The sequence below is a fragment of the Dicentrarchus labrax genome, unplaced genomic scaffold, assembly GCF_905237075.1.
Source record: "Dicentrarchus labrax unplaced genomic scaffold, dlabrax2021, whole genome shotgun sequence".
Lineage (NCBI taxonomy): Eukaryota > Metazoa > Chordata > Actinopteri > Moronidae > Dicentrarchus > Dicentrarchus labrax.
In genome coordinates this window covers 15577617-15596411 of record NW_026136710.1, presented here as the reverse complement: position 1 = coordinate 15596411, position 18795 = coordinate 15577617, and the positions used below count along the sequence as shown (strand labels likewise).

The window sequence follows — 18795 nt, the reverse complement described above, 5'->3', positions numbered from 1 at the left end:
CACGCTTTGGAATTATGAAGGGACTAGCAGTGGATTTCTCTTTTGCGCTTATTCTTCTGGTGGATTTGATTCTGGCTCTCGCCGCACAGCCCTTTTTAGGGATGCACCCTGACATACTGCTCCGTGGGACGAGTGGCGGACCCAGACGCACCGTGGAGGGGCAGCAGACGGGCAGGCTGCCCCTCTACATGATGCAGCTCTACCGGACCATGCTGACCGAGGACCGGGCTAAGACCCCGGCCGCCAGCATGAGCCACACCAAGACGGAGGACAACCCCGCTCTGCACGACTCCGACTCTGTTATCAGCCTTGTTGCTAAGAGTGAGTATTCAACAATAGAAACAAAATTATAGCTTTTTTTAATGGAGTTCGGCATTGTGGCGCATTGTGTTGTAGTGCACATGGGTTATATGTTATTCTATTTAAAACAGTCTATGTGGATTTCAGTTACCTTAATATAATCATTTGTCTAATCAAATCTTGCTTGATTAATGTATTTTATCACTATTGCAAAGTCTGTCAGAGCTGCAATAGTCTTTCTGGAAAAGTTAAATGACAAGTGTGTTAGCCAATGAAATGCCTTATCTTATACAAGTCATAAGTAAGACTAACCAATTTTCTTTACTGTTATCTCTTTCAGGCTGCCAGCAGATTGGCAAAAGGTGGTCCGTCACCTTTGACATGTCCTCCATGTCTGCTAGCGACAACATCCAACTGGCTGAACTTCGCATCCGCCTGCCTGCCTTCACAGAGTCCTCCCGAGCCTCAGTGGACATCTACCATTCCCACAGGGACCAGTGCTCAGGCATGCACTGCCCAGAGAACAGGATGTTCCTGGGCCGCCTGAGAGCTCATCCCAGTTCGATGGTCTCCCCCTCCTCCTGGAAAGTGTTCAACATGACCGAGATGCTCCTCCGCTGGCTGCAGCGGGAGCACTCCACGCTCAGGACGGAGGAGGATGAGGTGAAGGAGGAGGAAGAGCAGGAGCAGGAGGGAGTCCAACACCCTGCAGCCGACCGGGTCATGATGGTGGTCTTTTCGAGGCAGAACCCAAACGGCCAGCGAATGCCAACCCTCATCCGCACAGCAGAGCACTCCAAGTACGTCAGCCTGGACAGGGAGCGGGTGACGGACGGCTCTGGTTCCAGGACCAGGAGCCGCAGGTCCAAGAGGCACCACCACACCCAGCAGCAGAGAGTGAGTGGAGCGGCTCCTGCCGGCAAGCCCACAGAGGAGGAGAAGGGTCCTCTCTGCAGGAAGGTGGACATGTGGGTAGACTTTGACAAGCTGGGCTGGAGTGAGTGGATTGTCTATCCAAAACGGTACAACGCCTATCGCTGTGAGGGGAGCTGTCCTACACCAGTAGATGAGACCTTCACACCAACCAACCATGCATACATGCAGGTAAGACTGAATTGAAGACCTTACTTTTATTGTTAAGTATTTTCTGCAATAGGTGTACTGTATTCATAATACCCTATATGAAGAGATGAGTTCTAATCAATCCTTTTTTTTCTTTTTCTCTCCAGAGCCTGCTGAAACTTCACCACCCAGACAAGGTGCCGTGCCTGTCCTGCGTGCCAACCCGCCTGGCACCACTCTCCATGCTCTACTACGAGAACGGGAAGATGGTCATGAGGCATCACGAGAACATGCTGGTGGAGGAGTGCGGCTGCCACTGAGCAAAAGACCCGAAAATCTTTAGTTTTTTTTTTACAGTCTACAGCCACAGAGGCACAAAGTGGATGGATGTCCACAGGCACTTTACAGAGATGTAAAAGAAGGGAACTACTCTATATCCCAGACTCAACTCTCTAAATTATGGATTTAAAAAGTATGTTTTGTATAAGAATAGGTGACCTAAATTGTGCATTGGATTGCAAGGGGATGGGCTATAATTCAAGTTTATAAGGGAATTGATCCAGTTAAGAAGAAATCAAGACAAAAGCACAATATGGTCACTGACTGAAGCACTATAGGAGAAAAAGCAGTTGTACACAAGAGGTCTTATGTACAAACTGTTTCTTTTTTGATGCCACTAAAATGAAATGTAGAATGGTGTAAGCGCTTTTTATTGAGATGTTTGGGTCACATTGACCAATGTGTATGTTTACTATGTACAGTAATACAATAAATTATTTTTTATCTTGAACAAAGTGTCTGATGGTTTTTATTACAGCGCCTAAATTAAATTACCTGGGTGATGGTAATTCATAAGGCATAATAAGCCTTTTCCCCATTTTAAGTTGTTTAAGCATGAAAAGCACAGGTGTAATTGTTAAAATCCATAAGGACTGCATTCTATTTAGGTGTGTAAGTTCAGGGTGCTGGTGTTGTGCCAGAGCTCTAATACGCTCCAGTTCCCTGGGTGTATTATCATCTTTCAGCTCGTTGTTTCGGTTTTATGAGCCCCGACTTTACTGTCATATATTCACTCAGTTTGGTTTCTAGCAAAAAAGCTAAAAAAAAAAACCCCACTACCCGTCCACCACCAAACAGCAGAGCTAAAAAGTTAGCTAGCTGTCGAACACAAGTGAACATAGTTTGAATTTAGCGTCTAAAGCTACCCAGTTATTTTTCTCAGGACTTTGCGAAAACCAAAGCAGAGCAAAAAAAAAAACTGAGTATTGGATTTACATTCATCAGGTAAACAAAAACACGACTCCAAATGACAGCAGATTTTGCTCCGTATCTGCTGGATGTGTAAATAACTGCAACTGTCCGCTGTCATATTCACTATATCAATTTAAAAGAAGTTAACGTGTCAGTGTTGTTTTGTTTGTTTCTGCTGCCCCCAAGTGGCAAATTATGGTATCACTGCAAATTTCCCATAATACTCAACTATATCTGGCTGTTCTAACAGTTTCTTTTCATAACACAGCTAAATAAATTAAGTAGTTTATTTGTACAATATTAAATATAATAAGTCATTGAATGAGTCACATCATGTAAAATATTAATGGTGTATTTTTCACAAGACTTTGATTTACATGTCAAATATGTGGCAGGTCATACAAAGTCCAGCGTACGCAAAAGTAAAGAAACAATTTTATGCATCAGTTTTATAAGAGTACAACATTTTAACACATATTAAGCATTATAAAAAAATGCCATCTGTTTTTCAGAACGAATCTGAAAGTGGATTACACAGTTTAGTAAGACTAGGCTTCTCATTCCCATTTACACATTTTAATCCCAGTAAACAAAAAAAGCAATGACAATGTTGGGAATCATTTTCGTAGCTGAGTCTCTTCAGATGTCCATTTCAAACTGGGCATCTTCTAGAAAAAGAAAGAAGACATTGCAGTTGAGTAGGAGGAAACAGACAATTACAGAAACACATTGATGCTCATCGCTCTCATTCACATTTTAAATCTACAGACACGTTTACCTGCGCTCTCCTGTTTATGCAGGATGTGGTCGGTGTTATTAATGGGTGTCTGTTCAGGCTGGTTTGTGTTGCTGGATGAGTCAGGTTTGAGTGGCAGGGTGACTCCTGGGATGTCGGGCATTTTGGGAGGCGTACGGGTCAGAGGAGACGTCCGGCACTGCAAGAGGAACTTCCTGTCATAGATGATTCTGGTACCTGCAGGCGACAGCAGCAAAAGACACAATAAAGTCAGCTACTGTCAGTATTTTGTTATTCTTAACAGTAGTATATGTATATATATATACATATACACACATATATATTATTAACCACCTCCACAGTGTATTCTGGAGTTCTACTTCTTCTCTGTTAGATGACTGTAACAGTGTGCTTTTACTATATATATGTCCTTACAGGCCCATGACCAATTTATTTGACCTTCCATATCAGTGACACGGACACGCCTTCAATGACCCAATTCGGTTTTATCTTTTATCAGTTATAATGGACATGTGGACTCTGTGTCAGCTTTCTCACAACCACAGAGGGAAAACATTCTCTGCTTTACTTTTATCACCACATTGGAGATTTTCCAAGGTCTCAAACTTATAAATGTTTGAGTAAAATAATGAATCAACGGGCCAAACCACCGAAGTGTGCTGATGAGAGTGAGTTGTTGTCGGCCGTTCTGTGTGCTGAATGCTGCTATCATCTGTTCTGTTTCCATGTTGACTGAATTAAAGTAGTTAAAAAAGTAAAACTTTTAAATTCCCATTAATAATTCATATCAAAAGTTATATTAATCCAGATTTTATGTAATTTTCTTTTTTTGCATAAAGCTAAAATAGTGTTTTTTCCTTTCCTTTTAAATATAACCAGTGTAACCTAGTGGGGCCCAGATCTAGTAAACATGTTGCTGCAGCTCAACAACTGCCTGCTGTAATAACAAGACTATAAATAGGTTATGAGTGACTAGGGGCCTATATTTGACCGTATGGTTGTTGATTGTGTAAGTAATCTACACTACAGGCTACTGACACTGAACACAGAAGCATGCCATTCATAATTGAATGAATATATATTCATGTAAGACTTTCTGAAACAAGTACAGTGTGTCTGGTTCTGTAATCAACAGATTCATCATCTGCAGGAGCCACGTGGAATTATATAGAAATTAAAAATGATAATCATGTCTATATATTGACTTTCTCCTCTGGCATAAATAAAGAAATACATTTGCACAAAGCCACTGTGGAAAAGATAAAACTAATGCATGAAAAACAGTGTAGCACCAGTGTAGCACTACAAGGATTCCACTGGTCTATTACTCAGGCAAAAGAAAACAAAAAGGCCAAAAAGACTGTGCACTTTGCAGACTGCAGAGGACTGCTCTAATAAGTTTCCTATAACTCTATCAACTGGTGGTCTTTAGCCTTCACCCACAGTCAAACATTAACAGGACAAAATAACAGGACAAGACCTATAGCCTGGCTCTCCACTGTTTTTTTCCTTTACCAGGAACTGTTTTCATACCAAAATAAATAAATAAATAAAATAAATAGGTATAATTAAACTAAAAGATGTCCCAGTACTGTCAAAAAACAAACAAAATAAAAGGTGTAATCTTTAAATTTACAACCCATCCAGTTCAATGTTTAACATAATGGAACAGTGTGATGGGGTGGAATATAAGTGAAATATTAGGATACTCTCTAGGTCATAATAACTATCTCCACCACACTGCCTCTCTCCATATCCGCATGGTATTCTTCTTTAATCCCTTGCAGGTGGCCCATCTTCTAATCTCCCTTTAACTTTAATTTATTATTGACCGTTTGTCTTCTAATCCCTGATCTGACCCAGTACCTCCTGGCGTGGTGCTGAACAGAGTCCCTCCGGGAGTGGTGGAGTAGTCCTGGGGCATGTGAGCAGAATCGTGGATGGTGACCCGTCTGACGGCCGGGATATCCCGGCCCCCGGTGGTCTGACCTGCCGCTGACATCTCGCACTGCACCGGGTCGACTACCGAGAACACCACAACGGGGGAAAGTTGCTGAAGTGTTCGGGGACAGTGTGGAGGACGATGTGAAGCGAGTCTGACCACAGGAAAGTTACCTCGTGCCTCCCCTCCACGTGGTGTGAGCACATCCAAAACAACTCACCGACTTCCTACAAAACAACACGTAGAGCGGAGAGCTGTGATTGGCTGAAAGCAGGGGGCGTCACAACGTATGGATGTTGTAGTTTTTCCTGTTCCTGAGGCAGCTCTCAAAAACCGCAGTACTTCAATCGTCTGCGTTCAGCTTTAAACTGTGATAGTAACAATACATGGACTTGTATACTATGTATATGTACTATATGAGATTTTTCACGTGATACCACAAAGGAAATGTGTAGTCATGGCAAACCTATCAACCTTTGTAGGCAGTACAAGTAAATAGTTCATACAAATCAGCAAAATTAGGAAGCACCAAATAAAAGTTTAATTTACAAGCCTCCACATGACTCGACATGTGGAATAAATGTACACTTATATTAAGTTTCCTGGAAAATACCACTTATTGTACTAATTTCAAGGAGAATACAGTGCTCAGGTGGTACACTTCCCATGAATGTTAGTGTAAACTGGAGAGTTTAATCAGCACAGAGCAGGTCAGCTCAACATCCCTTAGGAGCTCACCGGGTAGAGCTCGGGCCCATGTATTAAGGTCCTTACCACAACAGACCAGGCTCAATTCCAGCCTGTGGCCCCTTGCTGTCCTGTCTACTTTCTTCTGTCTCTATCCCTTAAAGGCATTAAAAGCAAGAATATATATATATATATATTATATATATACAAAAGAAGAAAAAAAACATTTACATGGTAAGTATACTGTCAACATATATGGAAAATAAAGTTTCCAATTATAAGGAATGAATATTTACTTGGGTTGGAATAGAGCAGTTCCTTGAAGGAATTCAACAACAGCTTATAAACATATAAATGATGCTGTTATTTCCCGGATCATATTAGGTTATTTTAGAGATATCATGTGAAGGACATACACCACTTCAAACTAACACTGAATACAACCGTCCATGTACGATTATTACGGCAGAAACATGCAAAAAGGCTGCATTCATTTATCACTTTATACAAAAGCTCGACACAACATTTATGTCACATCTTTGTTTATTAACTCTTGTAAATGGTTTGAGCTGGTGTACAGGGTAAGATGATCTATACATATCTTCATGTCAGAATGATTCTGATTGAAAGGCTTGTATACATATTCACGTTTGTTTATCCTCTCTCAAGGACAATACAAAAGAAAAGAAAACAAGTGGTCATAGCTACAAAGCCTCTACATTCCCCATGATGTGGGCGTTGGCCTAGTCTAGATAATGCTTAAAGAACATCCATAACAACTCTATGAGGGTGCATAGCATTCTAATTAAATATATTTTGTCATATATTTATACATATATTTTCATAAAAACATCTTTTTTTGTGCATGTGCGCAGTTGCATTCCTTAGGATAGAGTAATATGATATTGCGTTTACATTGTCATGTATCCATTCTAAAGGAGTATAGGTGATCTCTATTCTTTGCAACAGTTAAAATTTTACAATACTCTTTTTTTTTTAAATACATCGTCGTTGGTTACACGTCCTCTCAAGTCACAAGCCCAATAAAAACGTTTTCTCTTCCCCCGATCCAACAAGCACTATCTCTCTCTCTCTCTACACACACACACACACACACACACACACACACACACACACACACACACACAACAAACACATGGTGGAGTTGAATTCATCATAGTGCAGAGGCTCACTGACAAATTCCAGTTAAATAAATACTTTCACTAAGTGACTAAATGTACATTTCCTCTGGATTTAAAACGGATCACGTGGTCTGGTCTTTGAACTGTAAGCTAAACAAAGGGATAATAACTCAAAGTAAATGTTATAATCCTTAAGATTTTAGTTTTGGTTGATGTGGTGACACCTGTTCCTGGTGCTAAACACACTCTAAGAGGCTCCCAGGGGCCATAGTCAGGGTTTTATAAATACAGAGGTCACTATCTTCCCCAATGAAACCCTACCATATAATACATTTTTGATTATCCAGCAAAGAAATGATTTTTCTCACATTTAATTAAAAAGCTTTCTCTACACACACACTTAATGGTAGCAACTGCCTTGGTGGCTGCTTTGTCAGAAATGACAAAGAGCAACTCGTGTGGCTATTTACAGTGCAACCAAATGAACCGTATGCTGAGATTAATAAAAAAGATTAACTGCGAAGACCACAGAAAGCAGTCATCAGTGTCGGTGCTTGCCAACACTGATTGAACGTTGTCTTGCAAATTACTCGAGATATGTCCATGCACTGGTTTTTGTCTTCTGCATCATGTCCAGCAGATGGAAGCATCGTCTCCTGTGAATACTTTTTGCATGGCTATGTAATTTTAATACCATGCGGGAAAAACGGACTCCACCGCTAACAATGAAAACTAAAACTGTATATACAGCAGAGGGGCAATTCCCCTTGCAAATACACTGAATGTCGCTGAGAAAATACCATAAAAAATGTCAAAAATAGGGTTTGATGTGTTGAAATCTTAAGGATTATGACTTTAACACATGATGAAGTCATATATTTTCTTTACAAGGCCTAAATCCAACTTCTTTCTTGTGCTGATACAGTACAAGATGGCATATAGAGACTAATAGAATCTGAAAGAGCGAGTCACTTTAGAGACTGAGGGAGTCACAGGCATCCATCATTCAAAAGCTGTCAGCTGCATCAGTCATGCCAGTCAAGAGTTTAGACACTGTAAATATAAAGAGAGGGTGTCTTTGTCCTCTGGTAGTTGAATTCAAGGCTCAGCATTAAAGCCTTGACTTTATAAGAACAGGTTAAAAAATGGAACGCAAATAAAACACTGTAAGGACTATGTTTGGTCTAGCAGCCCGCAGGAAACTGCAAACAATTCACGTTTTACATGAATTTAATTGTCTTGATTAACTTGGTGTACTTATTTGTAAAGGGAGTAACACTTCACCCAAACCTGTCTGGCTAAGTTTTGTTAACAACTGCTGAAAATGAATTGGGATAAACACAACCAACAGAGACGTCAGCTGTCACTTTGCCTCCCCAGGAGCTGAGCAGCAGAGGGAAGCAAAGAGCTGAGTGGTTACTGACCACATACTCAATACTCTGTGTCCTTTTTGGTCTTATCTGAATCAAAGAGCTCCCCACCACACACACACACACACACACACACACACACACACACACACACACACACACACACACACACACATACACACACACACACTTACCATCCTGCTTCATACGTCCCACCAAAACCCCCCCTCCTGCGCATCCCCAATCCCTCCCTAAATGGCCCCAACACCAAAGTCTCCTTCTGAAGCACTCACTTTGTGTCCCGCACTCGTCTTTTGAGAGGAGGACTCAGAACTTAAAAACGAAAACATTTTTTTTGATTCTGACAGAGCAGAACTGAAAACCTGAGTGGAGTAACAGTGGAAAACATGTGATATGTAATTAAAAATGTGTGCTATATCGGATGAGGCTCTCATGTGCGCGGACTGGGCATGGAAAATATGTGCATTTGTGTGATGTGTAACTAATGTGTTCATTCATTCAGTGTCTCACCCATTCAGGCTACAGTAGCATTTACAGTACTTAAATATTATGTTTTGATTCCCAGGAAATGTGTGCTACTATGATATATGACCCTTTCATAGTGCTGCCGTCAGGTTTCTGCATAAAGTAAGTGTTTCAGAGATGAAGGGAACAAAAGGTGGTTTACAGTGATGTGTTTTGTTTTTTTTTTAAATTGGGAAACACTTACAACTACAACTTAAATTACTCAGAAAAAGACCAGAAAAAGAAAGTGGAGTTCGGTGGTTTCTACCTTACGGCAGCAGCAAACTCCTCAATAGGTATCAGTGTATTAAGTTTACATATCCTGGTTTATATTTTGCTACGTTAAGTGCTGAAAACAAATAATCCCTCTCAGGCCTCCGCAGCCCCGCACTGCTACAGCTGAGTCATCTGATCTTGCATCAGTGCATCCTCTCTGACTCATTTCCCATCAAAGTCGACGGAACCGGTCAGAAACGGCACAGCTTCCCAACGTCAAACACGACTGCTGTTCGTCCACATGGAGTTTCTGTCTTCACTGAGGAGTTCAGTCAGTCACACCTTTCAGTTTCAGATCCTTCATGTAGATATACAGAACCCTGGCTCCCATCTTCTGTGCTCTTGTTGTGTTATTGCTGTAGCAAACTCCCAAAAAACTATCCAACACTCTGACCAGGCAATATTTAATGATGTAATGTGTTTCTGAATATGTGTGTGAGTATGTATGTGTGTGTGGGTGTGCTTTTGTTTGTATATATGAATGTTTGTGTGTCTTCACAGTTCACGAGTCTGGGGTCAGTGTTAATAAGACAATCACAGTGCTACCTGTCTGTCCTTGCTGCACAGTTCCTATCACGTGTTATAGGAGCATCACGCTATTTTACGCTTGCTAGAAATCCTCCAAATCATTACATCCTTACAAGAATCAGATCCTCCATGATTTCTCTCCTTCATTCACTGTTTCAAATGAATGAACCAAAATTCAACAGCGAGGCCCTACAGCCTTTGCAAATAGGTAAAGAGGGAGCACACGCAAAGATGGAGGAGCTATAGATGCTGATGGAGAGGCCTGTGATTTTACTGCATATTGACTGAGGCTACTGATAAAGGTTGAGAATCAAGATGACCTGCGCTACTGGGAGAAATGACAGAAGAAGGTAGAAAAGGTAACGAGAGAGGAAAACGGCGATCTTTGTGTTGTAGAGCTGCTGCACAATGCAATAAAGCAACCAACCCCTTTCCAAAGAAAACATTCACCGTTGTCTGGAAAACACGTTTCACCTGAAAACACGAGGGGTGAAAGAGCCTCAGCTCCCTACCGAAGTTAGACAATGCTTAAAAACCAAGGTGGACAGGTTTCAAAAGGAACGGAGAACAACAAGAGCTTCATCCACAAAGGAAAAGACGCCAGCACACGCAGACGGGAACACTCACGAGCAAGGGGAGCACAGCGGCTTTCTCATTCCAGCACTGAGTGCGCCATGACATCACAGGGGCAGCGAGCCAATCATGAGGCGGGGCTCAGCACCAAGCCAGAAGCAAGAAAACACATGCGGTAGAGAAGAATACACGCACACATACGCACACATACACACACTGACACATGTCCACTTAGCATAGAGTGCATATATCACATTGAGAATAATAGGGGAAAGGGTCTAGTGAAAGAAGCATTGGTAGGCTCAGCAGAGGCTTAGCTGTATACAGATCCATCCTTTGAGGGACTTTTTTTTTTTTTTGGCTGTAGTGTTATTGGACTCAACTTGCTTGTCACTCGAGTTGGGGGGGGGGGTAAGGTCCTTAAAATGGCCTGCGGCCCAAGCGTGGGCCAGCCCCGGACCTTGTACCCCTTCAGTTTGTAGATAATGACAGTTCAAAAGGTCAAAGGGCATGCACCAGCAGTCATCATGCGATTACAGTTCACAGGAAGCACTTTTTGTTGCTTTTTTTTTTCTTGGTTGTTTTACTGACATTTATGTAAAAAAAAAGGGAAAAAAAAGAATCATCATGCCTTAGTCTAGTTGATATTTTTCTTTACAAATGTTATAAAACTACAAGTTGAACTCCTCTTTTTTTCCTCCTCTGTCTCTTTTTTCTTTTGTGGTGCTCCATGGTCACACGTTGAGGATGATTCTGTGTTTGTCATTTTGTAGTTTGTACTTCTTAGTCTTTGTCTTACTCTTACTCTCCTCCCTTGCTCATTTTCCTCTGCGGTCTGGTTGTGTTTTTGTGGAGGATGATTTGGCAGTGGCTTTCCGGTCCTGGAAAACAGAGGGACACACAAAACACAAACTAAATTACATTGGCCTTCCAAAACAAAAACAAAAAAATGATCAAAGTGTACTGAATGCCAAATCTAGGGGTTCTAATTTTGAACATAAATGGAACAGAACAGCATGTGAGAGACTATTGAGGTCTAACAGAGTCCAATATGTTGCCATACAGGCTGCTATCCAAGCACTGGGATGCACAAGTGCTTAGATGTGTGTCCCGTACCTGGAGGACTGGGCAGTATGTGTATTTCAGTGTTTAACTCTCCGCAGACTGGTGCGCTGCACTGACTGAGCTCCCTTTCTCACATCCACCCCCACCTGGAGCAAGGAGGGAGGGAGGAGGGGAGGAAACAACACTCGGACCAGTTAGCTGCTGAAGACTCTACATATAACCAGAGCAGGAAACTAACTTGTCTGTCCACCGGCCAGCTGACTGTGGCTCGCTTCAATATCCCAAAATTCACCAGCTGTCACTACTTTACATTTAGAAATTCATCAGCCAATCAGTTTGGAAGAGATCATTTCCGAAACACGTCAATGCCCGAAGCACAGTTTAATATGAAATCAGTTTACAAATGTACTTTTTCCCCAAGGATGACAATGATGATAAAAGGTGGTAATGTGTCACTTTGCTACTAACTCTCATTTTGTACAACTAGTTATTGCAGTTTGTTAATATATAGATCTTTCATTTCTTCACTTTTTGAATCACAGTTGGTTTGTTGTTAAATGTGCTGATAGGGACAAAATCCTTCTAACCAACATTTGGCTGGTGGCTACTGTTAATTTCCCACCCATTGTGCCAGGCCATGTGACTGATTCACAGGAAAATGCTGTGTGCTCGGGTTTCACAGTGTTTGCTTGTGAATATGACTCACGGTTGATGATGAAAACGCGACTGACTCACCTTTCGAGCAAGCACGTTTGCGTGTTCAGAAACATACTGCGCCTCAGCAGCATAGTCCTCTTTCTCCTCTCTCTGTATAAAAATAACATAATTTACATATAATTAGCAGTTCATAGCAGTCATACTCTCACAACAACAACAAATAGTTTGCAATCAGGAATGTAAAACAAAAACAAAACGTATCGGACATGGCAGATATTTCCCATGTGTTGCACCACACAACACATCACTCAGGTCAGGTTCTGTGACTTCATCAAAATAATCCATTTTGATGATTGTTGAGTTGTTAAGTGAGACAAAAAAATTTGAATGGCCGTGGGCAAAAAACAAAACAAATTAAATGATCGTCTTTCCATCTGATAATTCCCCAAAAATAAAGGGATGGACAAAGATGTTTCCCCCTCCAGGCGCAGGATGCGGCGGGCGGTCGGCGTTGCAACCTGACCTGTCCCCGCATCGGCTCCTGCTCCCAAGCACGTTGGCTCGCCTCCTGGTGAGAGAAGCCCAGCCCCCTGTCAAAGGGCTGCGTGCCCTGCAGGAAGCGCCCACGCAGCACATGAGAGTAACCCGTGTCACACACCGGTGTCAGCAGAGCCTCCTGGGCCACGCGCAAGCCTGGCACGTCACGTCCTGATGACACCGAGCCCACCCAGCCCTGCAGGGAGTCCTTGTCTGGTAAGTAGGGTTGAAATGCTCCGCCTCCCACCACTCTGTAGAGCAAAATGTGAATAAAGCAAAGGCAGAAAGGAAGAAATAAAAGAAAAACAAAGTGATGTAGGGGATATGCTACCATCTTGAGTACAGAGAGTGGAAAACAACGTAGTCAGTTTGACTTGAGTTGGAGGCGACGTACCGGTTATCTCCATTGTGCTCCGAAGCCCGACTCAGTCCCGACATCTCACACCGCTGGGCATACACCTGCTGGCCTGCAACAACAGAAATCCCTTCCACTGAACCCAGCCCTACACCTCCACCTCCCCCTTTTGCCCCTCCTCCTGCTGCGAGGGCCTCCCCTCTCCTCCCATCCGACCTCTGACCTCCCATCTGGCCGTTTAGGTTGACCTTGGGGACGGCACCACTGGCCCTCACCCTGTCCCTGTCTGCCAGTGCAGCTGCTGGCTCCTGTGGTGCCTCCTCCTCCTCAACCTCCCCTTCCTCCTCCTCCTCCTCTTCCTCTTCCTCCAGCTCCATGATGGAGCCGCTGGCCCCGCTGGCCCCACTGCTTGGGCGACCCAAGCTGCAGGGAAGGGAGAGCGTGGCGCCCTCTGAGTCGTCAGCCCGACTGCTGCCATCGAGTGACGAGTCCTCCACTGTAACCAGCGAGGGACTGACCCCTGCTGGCCACACCTGAACGTCCGACATCTCCATTAATGTATCTTCCTCGGTGGTGGCGATGGGGGCGCACTCGAGGCTGGAAACTTCCTGCCAGTAGGGCTCCGCACCAAGCGGAGAGGGCAAGCTGTACTGCATTGAGGCCGGGGACAGCAGCTCCTCCTGCACCAGCCCATAACCTGGAGGGAAGACAGGGGCGAGACAAGAGAAAGACTAACACCACGCAGGCACAGCCAGTGGGAGGATGGGGAGGTGGTGAATCGACTGTTTCTCCAACCTATGAGGAAACAGTGGGGCTCAGCCCTGTCCCAATATACCAGGAAAGGGACTAGAGTCCATCATTGTAGAGCCACAGATTTAGGATGATCATATCCTTCAATCTCTTTCATTAGAGGTGAAAAGGAAGATATATTGATCCTGAATCCTGAACATACTGTAATAAATCCCAGCCAGTATGTTTTATACTACTTTCAGTACTCATTCTCAAATCAGCTTCCTTTATCTTTCTAATGTTGTCTAATTGATGTATGAATATTTGGAATGATGTACTTCTGGTTTTGGGTTTGATCCAAGGCGCTTTAGGTTTTTCTCATTGGGACACGGCAATAAACGTGAAGTGGGGGTCAAAGGGATTTGGTGTTTCATCCATTATCTGTGAGGTGAATGGTGCAGGGTTCTAGTTTGCTACCATGTAAGAAAGTGAATCTGCAGAACATACACTGTGTTCCTTGATAAGTGGAAAAAAGGTGAGTCTAGAGTTATACAGTATGCTGATTATGGGGTTGGCACGATATATACAGTATTTGTAACATTAGTAACATCTGAGAAAAGCATTCCAATTGGATTTTAGTATCCTGATTGCAACTCAAAGTCATTAAGAGGCAAAAATGTCCATAAAATATGTTGTATCTACAGCCAATAATGAAATTATAATATTTTAAGAAAGTACTGTACATTTGAAAGCTGGCAATCTCAGATAAGTGTTATTGTGTAATTTCTTTTTAAATTTGTTCTTTAGATGTGGGTTGACCAACTTGTGTGGAGGCTACTTTTCCACAAGTGTTCTAGTGTTTTTTTCTGCAATATCCCAGCAGCTGTGACACAAAAACAAAAGCTTTAATAACATTTTTTTTATTATCGTTCCAACCCTCGTTACACGTTCCTGAGTGGGAGTCAGCAGCATCTTGCAGATTCTGCAGAGGAAATTGCAAGTTACTGTTGCTCTTGCATTCTCCTGTAGTTACACATCAGAGTCATGCATTTGCCTGCACCCCAAGTATCCAAATAAAGGTCATTCTAGAGACACACACTCACACATACATAAACACATATTAATGCAAACACACATTAGACAAACCTTTTATGTTAAAGACTTTATCTGTAATTGACTGAGCCTGCCGATTTACAGTACTGATCTATATTTTACTCTAAACTGATACTGATGGTAATCTTTTGAATGTATAATTAATTGCTTGGTTAAAGTTGCATGTGTTATTTTGCTATGTCTCTTAATATTCCGGCAGACTTAATTGTTGTACTGATTGTAAATTAATTAATTACATTGTGGGTACATCAAACATCACTGAAGACTTTTTTCATTCATCATTAAATCATTAAATCCAGAATGACACTTATAAGTGTAATGTAATAACGTTTTACACACTGGTGGGTACTGAAACAATACCTTTTTATTCTACTTTGGTTCTACTACCAAGACGTCATTCACTGCAACAACACTAGCAAAATACACAAGGACACACACAAACACACCGTCAAATACACAAACACACATTATATTCAGTAATATTTTATTATTCTTTATAATATACTAATGTCAGGGCTAAACAAATATGTGGTATATTTATAACGGGACTTTGATTTATAGTACATACAGTATAATGAAAGTTTGTTATCTTTGAGTTTTGTCATTTAGGCTTTTTGATATGTTTTCTACTTTTTTTCACTTCTAATTATTTGACTGATTTAACTTATTTTAATTCATTATCTATTGAAGCATATTCAGTATTTAAACTAATACACTTTGGAGATATGAGTTATGTGAACAAAGCTTAAAATCTAAGTGTTATATCTCTGTTGAAATTAGAAGAGAATAGTGCTCTCACATTTTGGTACAGGTGACAGGTTTGGGGACTGTAAGGTACATGTTTTGATGAAATTGTTGCATCAGTGAATTTGGATGAATGAAATAAACTGAAAATTTAAACAGTAAAAGAGTACTTCACCCAAAATCAAAGCTGACACTGTTCTGCTTCAGAGCCCAACTCCACCAAGGTCCAGGTGTGCTGTCACCTTGTAATAGAGGCTTTTTAATAGCTGAGATGGGGCTTTCAAATAAGAACAAGGTATCGTGTGAGTAGTGTGTTTTTACAAATTGACTTTGTTACAATATTGCCTATAATATTGAAAAAAATAATCCCTTTGCAATAATATATATATTTAGTATTTCCTCTCCTGATCCTAAACAGGCAAAGAGAGAGACAAGAGGCACATTGGATTTGTTTCTTAGGAAGGAATTACACCTCATCTATATATATGTATCTGATGAATTGCCTGCCTTTTCCTATGTTGTGAATGAATATGATTACGCTTAAGAATATATCAGAACATTTACTGTAGGTCACTGCAACAAAGGTTGTAATGTGGAAACAAAAAGTAAGAGGCATAGCTACCAAGATACTGTACATCATTAACCTCATAGATAAGCTTAAAAAACTAAAGGCTCAGAGAGGCCATTTCTTCATCTTTTCTTTCTTGCTCAAATTCTTAGCATGGCTGATATGTTTGCAGAAACATTTAATTTTATGGCTCAAGTCTAATTCTAAGTCTCAGATCTTAAATGCTTACAGGTCAAGTTAATCTATGCAAAAATTAATTTGACCAATTTTACAATAAATAAAATTAAGTCAAATTGATTCAAACATAAATAGTAACTAAAAACTATTGATCCATAACAACTCTGACCTTAAAAAAAGTTATGTATTAATGGGTGAAATACCTCTTTACTGTGTATATAATAGTCTCTCAGAGTTTTTGGAGTAAATGTAACTGAGCCTGTGTGTGTGTGTGTTTCTGGGATGGTACAGGGCCAGGATGATGAGCAGTGGCGTCAGAATGAGGTGAACAGGGAGGAATGAGTCAGAATTAGAATGAGAGTTAGAATGAGTTAGATGAATCTGGGTTAGCCTTTCCCTTCACTCCTGCTATTTAAACACAAACACACACACGAGGTGTCAAAGGCACAGGATGTAAGTGAAGCACAAATAAACTCCACAGAGAACAAAAGACAGAAAGAAACACAGCACGCTACTCACTTTACCACTGAACACACACACACACACACACACACACACACACACACACACACACACACACACACACACACACACACACACACACACACACACACACACACACACACACACACAAACACAAACACACACACACACACACAGACAACACTGCACTCATGTTGAAATACAGATGAGGACACACACTTTTGGCTCACAGGTACAGAAATATAACACACACACCCAAACCGATACACAAACACACCTCACAGCAATATCCCTGCTGGCAGATAACGTTAAGACAGTGTTAACAGTGACTCTGCCATCAGACTTGGGCAAAACGTTTTTGAAAATCGAATAAGATTTGGGATGTGGATTTATTTTAACGTCATCATTTCATTAAAAGACTTTCTTTTACTTTTACGAGTTCATTAAAAAAAAATCCTAATATTCTTTATTAAAATACAGAAAAAAGGTGTAAAAACTAGATAGATTAACACGGCGGTATTTTGCCCATGAATGACAGACATCAAGTCACAGCAACACTGTACGTTAAACATTATGTGCTACACAGCTGACCATGTGTTACAGCACAGCATTAAACAACACGCCATTTATTTTACAGTAAAAGAAAAAAAAACAAAAAACATTTGTTTGTTAATATAGCATTAAAAACAAGACTGAAATCATCCATTGAACAGAGAAAACATTTTACACTGTGAAGAAAACTTCATACATTGAAAGCATGCCATGCACATAAAGATGTCAGAATCAAAAACAGCAAATTTATTATGTTCAGGAAACTGCTCACTCACAAGTCTCAGTCACTGTACAGACAACAATCTTCCTGACTTGACCTGGGTAAAATAGAAGATATTTTGTCATATCTAAAGTATTAAAATGAGCCTAGTTTATCTTGCAAGGCACTTCAAACACTTCTAGTGTAAAAACAAAACATTCACACACATAAATTCCTTGCAAGCAGAAGTAAATAAAGTGATTTTCTTTCTTTGAATACTAACAAATTCAGCTAATATTACCTAAAGCCCAGGTCTGAAACACACTTATGCTCCCACACACACATACAAACACACACACACACACACAAACAGATACTGTAACAGCAAAGCATGCGGCATGCACATGCACAAACTGTAGTACACACACAGAGCTGGATTGAGAGAGGAGGAGGAGGAGGAGGAGGAGAGGGTCCCCGCTCGACTGAACGAGGGAGGAGCGCAGGAAAATAAGATGACAAGAGAGGAGGAGGAGGCCCAGAGGTCAACATGAGGTCATATGAGGTCAGAGGTCGGACAGGAAGAGCTGTGAGGAAGAAGAGCAGGAGAGGGGAGGAGGAGGAGGAAGAGGAGGAGGAGCAGGGCGGCTGCGCAGCAGATATGACATGACATAGGTTTATAGAGACAGACAGAAAGTAGGAAAGAGAGAGATATTGTCCTGAGCCAAAGACAAAAGTTCAAGACCGCAAGGACATTGTTACAATGTCTGCTGTCAATCAAACTTAGTGATAGGAGAGATTCTGTCTTTTTCTCAGGGAAAGAAAGAGAAAGACAGACAGACAGAAAGAAAGAAGGAGAGATAGAAACAAGGTATGAAGGCCCAGAACACACTATCATTTGTGTGCTAGCGCCACTTTTGACTAGTGTAGCCATCCCAGACATACACACACGTTTGCACACACACATACTGTATGTATGTATGCACACACTCACACAGACACACATGTATTCTAAACAATCTCAAAAATCCTTAACTTAGAATCAGGAATTAAAATGTTAATAAGTGTCAGCCTGTTTGGCCTTAAAAAAAAACTTCTTAAAATCCGGGGGGGTAACAGCAAGAGGGAGTTATCCTCGTTTCTCATATTAAGTAAGAAGAATAAGAACCATCATGTTCCGGGCTCAAGTATGAGGTGTGAAAAATT

General features: G+C 41.4%; 3 protein-coding genes across 13 annotated transcripts in view; 1 reads left to right on the top strand and 2 right to left on the bottom strand.

Moving 5' to 3' along the window:
- On the top strand, positions 1-2076 carry LOC127370664 (nodal homolog 2-A-like). Its single transcript, XM_051412922.1, has 3 exons — positions 1-321; positions 641-1404; positions 1530-2076. Exons 1-3 carry the CDS (start codon positions 15-17, stop codon positions 1680-1682), a joined length of 1224 nt encoding a protein of 407 aa, XP_051268882.1. The 5' UTR covers positions 1-14; the 3' UTR covers positions 1683-2076.
- Positions 2077-2949: 873 nt separating this feature from the next.
- Positions 2950-5544, bottom strand: LOC127370669 (eukaryotic translation initiation factor 4E-binding protein 1). The gene is made up of 3 exons (XM_051412931.1): positions 5237-5544; positions 3392-3586; positions 2950-3281 (listed from the first exon to the last, which is right to left on the bottom strand). The coding sequence occupies exons 1-3, from the start codon at positions 5370-5372 to the stop codon at positions 3253-3255; spliced, it is 360 nt and encodes a 119-aa protein (XP_051268891.1). The 5' UTR covers positions 5373-5544; the 3' UTR covers positions 2950-3252.
- Positions 5545-6524: 980 nt separating this feature from the next.
- LOC127370656 (ankyrin-1-like) overlaps positions 6525-18795 on the bottom strand; it is a 71249-nt gene continuing 58978 nt past the window's right edge. For 8 of the 11 annotated variants that reach the window (XM_051412894.1, XM_051412898.1, XM_051412901.1 and 5 more), the window contains 5 exons: positions 13067-13724; positions 12794-12923; positions 12214-12285; positions 11530-11624; positions 11196-11294 (listed from right to left, as the gene is read on the bottom strand). In XM_051412894.1, coding sequence (XP_051268854.1) covers positions 11556-11624; positions 12214-12285; positions 12794-12923; positions 13067-13724 — 929 coding nt within the window. In that variant the 3' untranslated portion in view covers positions 11196-11294; positions 11530-11555. Of the gene's footprint in view, positions 11295-11529; positions 11625-12213; positions 12286-12793; positions 12924-13066; positions 13725-18795 lie in introns of those variants that run through there. The other 3 variants (XM_051412903.1, XM_051412896.1, XM_051412905.1) reach the window with 3 other exon arrangements.